The 9002-nt window shown below is 36.2% G+C and overlaps 1 protein-coding gene across 2 annotated transcripts; it reads left to right on the plus strand.

Annotated features, from left to right (window-relative positions):
* LOC109832888 lies at positions 1-7889 on the plus strand. 2 transcript variants are annotated; one of them, XR_002245037.1, is made up of 3 exons: positions 1-359; positions 6936-7388; positions 7477-7889. XR_002245037.1 is itself a non-coding variant. In XM_020400356.1 (2 exons), exons 1-2 carry the CDS (start codon positions 118-120, stop codon positions 7291-7293), a joined length of 600 nt encoding a protein of 199 aa, XP_020255945.1. In that variant the 5' UTR covers positions 1-117; the 3' UTR covers positions 7294-7889. The 2 variants fall into 2 exon arrangements, 1 of the variants encoding a protein (XP_020255945.1); XM_020400356.1 differs by having other exon boundaries at positions 6936-7889.

Here is a 9002-nt window from a genome sequence, read left to right on the forward strand (position 1 = left end):
CCGCTATAAAATCCCCCTGTCGCTCTTTCCATTTCTCAGTGGATTGCGCTTCAAGAAACCTTCCGATCAAGAGAAAGTTCGAGAGAGAGAGAGAGAGAGAGAGAGAGAGAGAGAGAGATGGGGTGGAAATGGGAAGACGAAGGCGACGACGAGCAATGGAATTCGATCTCGATATCATCACGAAAAGGAAAAGGAGGATTTGGGGATCTCGTGAACCCTAACCCTAGGGATTCGATGGAGGAGCACTGCTCAACGAGGAGGATCGTGAGATCGAGCTGCAGGACCGAGGAGGTGGAGCCCGGGCGATTCGTTAGGAAGTGCGATAAGACTGAAGAGATCCTTAGGGATTGTCTTGGGAGGTACTGAATTTGCCCTAATTTTTTTTGTTATCTTAGAAGTTTTCATTGTTTTTCTGCTTTCAGTTGTAACCCTAGGGTTTCTATTGGGTCATGATTCTTGAATCTGTGCTTTTATCTGTCTACTTTTTTTCTAAACCTTAACACAACGATAAATTTGGGGGTGTTTTTTCGTTCGAGTATATGATAATTAAATATTTAATTCTCTTCATATTTTGAGAATCAATGTTTGAACTTTGAAGGAGGATTTTAAAGGAATTGAAAGACAAGGTCATGTTAGTAATATTGGTTAATTACGGAAAAGCCCCCTGAACTTTGAGGGACTCGCACTAAACTCCTCTCAACTTCTTTAATTCCACCAGACCCCTCTGAACTTTAGGAGCTATTGTATGTAACCCCTTAAACTCTTTCATTCCACTAAATTTCACATGAAAATTGCTCATTTAATCTCCAAATTAGCACCATCGACTCTAACATCTCACATCTCATGTGGCAAGCTTGTGCGAAAAAGAATAACTCTTTAGCAAGGTTATCGATAGCGGATAGCATGATGTAGCAGTGAGGTACCACTAAGGCTATTTGCACCTATAGCGGCAAATTAGCAGCAAATAATGCATAGTCAAATAACGGTCAAATTTAAATATATCTAAATATTCTTAAAAAAGAAAACTATAAAAAAATCTAAAAATTTTGTGAATGCATATTTGATTATTTGTAGAGATCCTAAGCATGAAATAGATGTGTAACAATTGCAAAGTACTATTAAAAAGCGTACCTATTTATACAAAAGACCGATATTTATCTCATTCCTTCAAATTTCAAGTCTCTAATACAAAAACTCTCAACAATAGATGAGCATCGATTAGTAACGCCATCATTACATTAACTATTCAAAACTTATCGTAAAAATAAAATCTTCAAGCATGGATAAATGAGCAACGCAAGATAATGTCATGATAGATAATAACGTCTATAAAGGGAGAGAACCGGAGAGAGATGGAGAGAATCGTCGGCTAGCGTTTTTTTTCCTTTTGTCAAAGAAGGGGGAGAGAAAAAGATATCTGATAAAGTTTTAAATGATAAAATGGGTCGGTAGAATATAAAAGGTATCCACCACATAAAAGCATGTTTTAGTGCTTAAAAGTGTTATTCGGCGCTTTAACCGTTAAAAACCGTTATGACGTGCAATCACAAGCAAATAGCGGTTTTGGCTGCTATTTGCTACCACTTTCACTGATAACATAGTGGCAGTTAGCGCTAATGCCGTGAAAACCGCTATAATGGCGTTATGCACCGCTATTTACAACGATGCCCTTTGGCCCCAAAAAGTTAGTTATTTTCCCTTTTTAATAAAAGGGTAAGGAATTTTTGTCTATATCTTGACATGTGCTTACCCACTGATGATATGAGGATAGAATGAGAAACTTTCATGTAAGATCTAGTGGAATAAAAAGATAAAGGGGCTTATGTGCCTTTTTTCCTGGGGGGGGCAATAGTGGAATAAAAAAGTTGAGGGGGTTAGTGTAACTCCCCCAAAGTTCAGGGGTGTTGTCTGTGATTAACCCTAATAATATCCGGTGTCTTTTGTATTTGCATCACATGACTGGAACTGGAAAAAATTCTCAATTGGATGCAGGAGTGTAGTTGACATCTCTGCACAAATAGTGGAATGTCGGGAGAGAGAACTACATCAACCAAATGACCCTTTCCAAAGATATGAATTTCAAGCTACATTCTGAGTTTTCAACTAAAGAATGATGTGTAGTTCTAGTTGGAGCTGCGTAGCTTTTTTGGTTGATAGTGACCCTTTTGAGTATTTCTCTTTTGTTGCATGATCAATGGGCTCTATCCTATTACCAATTTGGGTGTAAGGTAAATTCTTTAACTTAGGCCTACTTAGAGTGATTTTTTCTATAAGCCCCCTAGTTGAAATAAATTCCATGTTATATCAAACAAATGTTGAGTTAGGTTCGAGCCAATTTCATTTTTACCCTTTTACCAACCATGTAAATATGAAATGGTGTGTGGTGAAACCACCCACGTACACCTTAAATGGCACACAACTGAAGAGATAGCTAGATGTGCAAGACTGAATGTAGATTCACGGTAACAAAACTTAAGGTTGCATAGAACTTAGCTTGCCATATTCATGTACGTATTTTAATTTTTGTACATTTATTTATAATGTATTTTTCAATGAATATAGATATAGCTATACCTGTATGGTCGTGACACACTAAGTAAGCACTCTTATTCCCTTAAAATATGGAATTGATTTCTAAGTTGAAGCTGTTAAATTTGCAGTTTAGTTCTCTTATAAAAACTACTTAAGCCTTTTTATTTACTATTTTGTTCTTGTATAAATTGCATTAATACCACTAGTTTAACGAAAAAAGAAATCCGCCTAGGTGCCAGCCTGTTGTCTAAGCTTTCTATAACATTGGCATTTGCTATCAATTATCAAAAAATAAAAATTAGAAAAACTGTCTAGGCCCCACTTAGGCTCTAGGTGTTAGGTTCAACACATAAGCCGCTTAGTGCTTTTTGTAACCTTGTTCATATGGCATATTTGTGAAAACTAGCTCAATAATTGTATATATCATTAAGAAATTATATATTTGTAAATGTATTATGGAATCATGGGAGCTCGATGCCAAGAGATGTCATTCATTTCTTCTCACTTTGTTGAATTTCCTCATATATGTGTAGTTTGTTATACATGCTTTGTGATTCGTCGATATGTAAATTTGTTAAATTGCACCATGTGATATACCTTAGTAGCTTACCGTGAGTTGGTTGTGGAATTACATTAGAGGAGCAAATATATAAATAATTGACATCCTTCAATATTAGTGATTTTTTTAGCATGATCTTTTTTAATGGAATATAATTTGGCCATCATGTAGATCAAGCATCCTTCAAATTTAATCAGTCTTTGGTCTTACGAATCCTATGATACAATCCATCTCAACTCCTAATGGTGGTTTACATGCGACAATGTGTGTGCGCGCGCGTGTATATATATAGTGGCGGAGCAGGAATTTCGGCAAGGGGGTCCAAAAAAAGGTTAAACCCTCATTTTTGAAAAAAGAAGTCTCTTTAAGAAATTGTTTCATAAATGATTCACTATGTTAGCCCTTAAATCTTTCATATTTTGAAATTAATCCCTCAAATCATTAAAATTGCTACTAGGTCCCTCAAAATTTGATTTAATTTTAGATTATTTTATCCATTGAAGAATATAAATAGTGATTGTAGAGATTAAATTTGAAAAAAATTATGAGAATTGGAAGAGCTAATAGCCAAAATTTAAATGTCGGATGTCAGGTTTATGTCGGACGGTTAAAATTCATGTCGTACAGCGGAAATCGAGGATATATTAGGGTACGTGAAAAAAAATCAGATTGCCATATCGGATGGTGTGCATATATGTGTAATATAATATCATAAATAAAATGTAAACATACTAAATAAATTCTTTTGTTTAAACATATAAAAAAGTAAGGAGAGAGAAAACCTATGTTGCCGGTTAAGGAGAGAGAAGACCAGTGCGATGTTGATGTCGAAGAAACATGAGAGAGAAGAGATCGATGAGATGTCAAAGGAGAGAAAGAAGCAAAGCGGCGGAAATGAGTCTTGGTCTTCTTTTTACCTTAACTATTGAGTTTTCTCTTTGGAAGCAATATCAAGTCAATCGGGTTTAGGTTTTGTATTACAAACCCAATCCGAATAGAGAAAACATAAATTTAAAAAAAAAACTATATCGGCTGATTTTTTAGACTGAAAAGTCAAAGATAACCGACATCTGCAGCGATATGTCCGACATGAACCATGAAAATGCAACATGCCTTGAGAAGCTCCATATTGTGTCGGTTGACCCTTGAACCTGATATGTTAGCCACCATGTCCGACATGGCGACTGACATTTAAAACACTAATAATAGTCCACAACGATATATTTTACTTGTAATCACTCTAATTGGAGTGATTAATTTCTAACTAAGTTAAGAATTGAGGAACATAATAGGAACATTTGAGGGGTTTATTTCAAAATAACCTTGGGGTTAATTTTAAATTAACCTTAGCATTGAGACACCTAATAGCAATTTCCATGATTTAAGGGACCAATCTCAAAATATGAAAGATTTAAGGGACAATACGGAAAAAATCCTAATATCGAATCTTTTTTGTTTCCTTCCGTTGAGCTGGCGTGTATAATGTTAATTACATTCCAGAGTCCTCTTTAAATATTAAAAAAGAAACAATGAAAAGGGTGTAGGAGGGAGGCTTAAGTCATATCCCTCTATCTAGAGCAAATTTTAAAAAGTAACTGCACAGGGTGTAGGAGGGAGGCTTAAGTTATTTCCCTTGAATTAATTTCCCTTGAATTAATTAATTAGTTATCACCAAAATGCAACTTCTTATGCATACCTTGTAGCTTTTAAGCCGCTACAAACAAGAGATGTATTCTATGGAAGAAAAGGGTAGAAGTAAGTCACTTGAGTGGTATTTCTAACCTCAACTATTCTAGCTCAACAACACGCGCACTCACACACAAGCTAACACAGCGCTAAAGCGAAAACCTCGGAATCCACCAAGGCGTGCTCTTTGAATTCACAAAGAACAATCTCCGAATCCACAAAGAAAGTATTAAAAGAGAAATTTTATTAATGAAAAGTTACGTCTTTAGGGCTTACAATCCTCTGCTTGAATAGAAAATAAACAAGACTCCTACTAAGACCCGAACTTTACCAGAAGTAGAAATAACAAAACTATCCTTAAAAGACTCCCTATGATTAGGGAAGCAAATTCGTCAAATTTGGAAGCAAACCGGTCAAATTTGGAATCAAACCAGATTTGTTTCCTAATCAAAACATACTCCTAAAATATTACCTAAAATAGTAAAAACTAACAAAGACTCTGATATCTCTCAATCCAAAGGGAATTGTGCGAAATAGACGACGGCAAACCAAACAACGGTCTGTTTGGTTAACTCCGTCTTGAAAAAACACGTGATTTATATATAATTCCTCCAATTCCTACGAACGGTTTGGGCGATATGACCCGTTCTTCGTTACAAATTATTTTCCTTTGTTGGGCTCGCGTTTGGGTTTCGACGGTCCCGTTTCTTCATGAATATATCCGTAGTGCATTCTACATCACGAGCCCCTTGATGTGATATGAACACTTTCTCATCTTCTATATTATGGTGCTGTGTCCTATTGTTCAAACAACCATCCATTGAGCAGCCACTTGATGCGTGGTTAGAGGTATGAACAATATGGATTCAGATGTTCCAACTTCCTAGTTGATTTTTGTCCAGACTCTTTACATAGATACTGAAGGAACAGTGGAGCCACCTTTGAAACTCTGTTGCAAAATACTTGCAGCTTGTTTAAAGGCGCATGCAGTTTCTTGTAGATACTCTTTCATCTTACTCTTTGTCTAGATCTTTCATATCTTAGCTAATTTGTACGTCTATTATGGATGTCGTGAACTTGATTAGCATAGCTGTATAGCTAGAAAAGAGCAGATCCATTTACCACTATTTGTTATTGGTATTAGCCCCATCATCTGTAGTCAGTCTGACAAATACTTGTAATAAAAGGTGCTACTAAAATCTGTAACATGATAATGGTAGTGTTGCAGCTCTGTACTATTGTCAGTCTATTGAAATCCAATTTGTCTTTAGATTTAACTGGATGGTCCTGGAGGCAATTTATTTTGCAGTGCTGGTATAATCAGCTGTCAAGTCAGAACCAACACTCAACCTTGATGCCGGAACTTGATTTTAGTGATAGCATGTGAGTATGCTGATATTGTCTCTGGGACGGTACAAGTATTATGGATAGGACGATACCCTCTGAAAGCAGGCATTATGGCCACCTTTCATGAATAGATTTATTTTCATCGATACTTAAGAATTCACATTCTAGCTTGATGATGCGAGTTAAAAGGAGTATCCATGATTCCATCAATTCCAGAACATTTTTGACAAGCCTATAGATATCATTTGTGCATGTTGCAACAGGTTTTTAAAATGTATATCATTGACCAACAAGGTTTTATAGAATGTTAAAAGTGATCAACTTAAGAATCTTCATTCTTCTCGCATATTAGAACTTTAATTGATAATGTGTAACCATATCATAGATTCCGAACATTAACCTTTCGTGAAAAGTTTAATTGTTAATATGTTACCATATCATAGACTGGGAGCCACTAACAATTCATGACATATGTATATATTAATTTTGCTTCTAATTGCATGTTATATTGGCAAGTCCATCAAATAACATTAGATTGTTCGGAAGTGAAGCGAATATGGTGACCTTTGTTCTTAAAGAAGGCTATGATTATTGTGATCAAATTATTTTAAACATCTAGCTATTTATGTTCTGCCAAGCTCACCTAGACCCATGGCATTTGGCACAAGATGGTGTGATCGAATTGTTTAAACCAGTTGTTTACTCTTTTCCGACACATTCTTCAATGGTGTGTTTGATATCTATGGGAACAATTTGATGAATTGAAATTTTCAAGTGCTTTTAGTGACTATAGTCTCTTTTCCTCTTTAAGGCCTGTAGAAGTCGTGGAATCTAAAACCGAGCGCACTGAGGAGGATGTTACAGATGAAGTAACCAGCGGCAGGCACTCTTTCGAGTCATCAGGAGTTGTGCCTTTCAATTTTCCTGGGCTCCGTAGCGACATTGACTCCATTGAACGAGGCTTGTTTGGCGGCCTGAATCAGTTCCTGGAGGCAGCTGAAGAGATGGCCAACGGAATCTTCGGATCTTTCAACATCCCCAGTCGCCGCAATGGAGAAACTCCACCATTTGGTAGATCTTTCCCTGCAGAGAAGCAGTATGAAAGAGATGCTTCTAAGCAAAAGGATGATCCTTATTCTGAGCTGGCAGGAGAGGTTACAGATGTGTAACTTCCCTAAGTTTCAAGATGCTGTCATTGATTCAGAAAGCTGCTTTTTGTGAGCGAAGATAAAGTGATGTGAACCATACGGTGTCAGATATGCAAGTATGTTATTAATATTATGATGGTATAAAGTATGTTACTATGTTACTGTTCCCAATTTTGCTGACAGATCGTATAACTATATATGTAGAGTACGCTGACCCATGGGCGCGCTGTTGTTTCAAGGATGTTGATCGTATCATGTTCGATCAAATATTTGTATTATGATATCCAATCCAGCGCGTCCTCATTGGCGATCGTGAGTTAATCTTACATACGCTCAGTTTAGACTGCCGTGAGGTTCGCTGGCTTGTTAACTTGGGATTTTAAGCGATCAATTTTAGGTACTTTTGGAGCGCGAAAGGTTCGGTTGGTATTCTATTCTAGCAAATCTCATTTAGAATCTTTGATAATTTTGCCATTGCACGCAGGTCTCTATGCATCGTTCTATATTTCCCCCCCAATTAATTTCTTGTGTGTGTGTCTCTCTTCAGAACGTGTGCGCAACTTACGATTTCCGTTGGGACTTCTAATCTAATAGAACAATGGATTTTTTGTGCTGGATATTGACGATACTTATCTATTCATATTTAACTTATTGAAAAGTGTGATAAATTATTATTATTATTATTTCGGAGAAGCAAGTCCATGCGTTTATGTGAACCGTCATCTAATGTTTTGGACACCGTTAACTGTAGTTTTTTAGTTTAGCTATTACAGTACCAATTTAGATTTCATCAATTCGTTTGATTTCATTGTTCAAAGCTGAAACATAAGTTGACACTTGAAATAATAGTAAAATGAAGATCAACTAAAATTTAAATTTTATTGATGCCCTTTCTAGTTTCTACCAAGAGATTTCGGAAATGCCTAATATGATCACTGTGAATGATTCAAAGGGGTAGAAGTCTCTATTTAATTGTAGCTGGGGATTTTCAACGCCATTAACTCTCCACTACTCGAACATTATGAGGTCGTTGGAAGCATCCCCTATGGCCCTATCCAATGGATTACCCGCCCTCAGCTTACAAATGCGCAAAGTTTCCTCCTCACATATATGAGCTTTGCTACAATGACCCAAAATATGGGACCAACAGAGATACAAGTGATGTGTCACTCTCCTATTGCATAATGAGTTGGTCATCATTAATGATAACCAACTCAATAGGAGAGGGATAACTCACATGTCCCCTACTTGGTCCCATATTTTGGGTCCTTGTGAAAATTTTCTTTCTTTTGTCTTCGGGGTTTAAAAAATTAAATAATCTGTTCCTTTCGGCCTTTGTTTAAGTTCCAAACCATGACCATCAAATTTATGTACGAATGCAGAACAATTAACTTAGTCTAGAGTTGAATTATTATTTATATCAATCAAAGTGCACCGATGTCACCGAGGCTAGACCAAGTAAATGTGATACCCTAAAAACGAAAAAAAATGATAGAAGAAGACGGAGGCCAGGATCAGTTTGATATTGAATTTTTACTACGTTTTTTTTAAGAAGCAGTCAATATTGATGTTTAAAAACCTTTTATCTTGCTTCTTCGAACTGCTGCTGCATCTTCTTCTTCTTTTTTTTGAAAGCAAAATTGACAATGCTTTTATATTTTCTTTTTATTCTTTGTAGTTTTTATATGAGATTTACTCTTTACCTTTGACAACATTATCTTATTTGTCCT

This window comes from Asparagus officinalis, chromosome 3, assembly GCF_001876935.1.
Source record: "Asparagus officinalis chromosome 3, Aspof.V1, whole genome shotgun sequence".
Lineage (NCBI taxonomy): Eukaryota > Viridiplantae > Streptophyta > Magnoliopsida > Asparagales > Asparagaceae > Asparagus > Asparagus officinalis.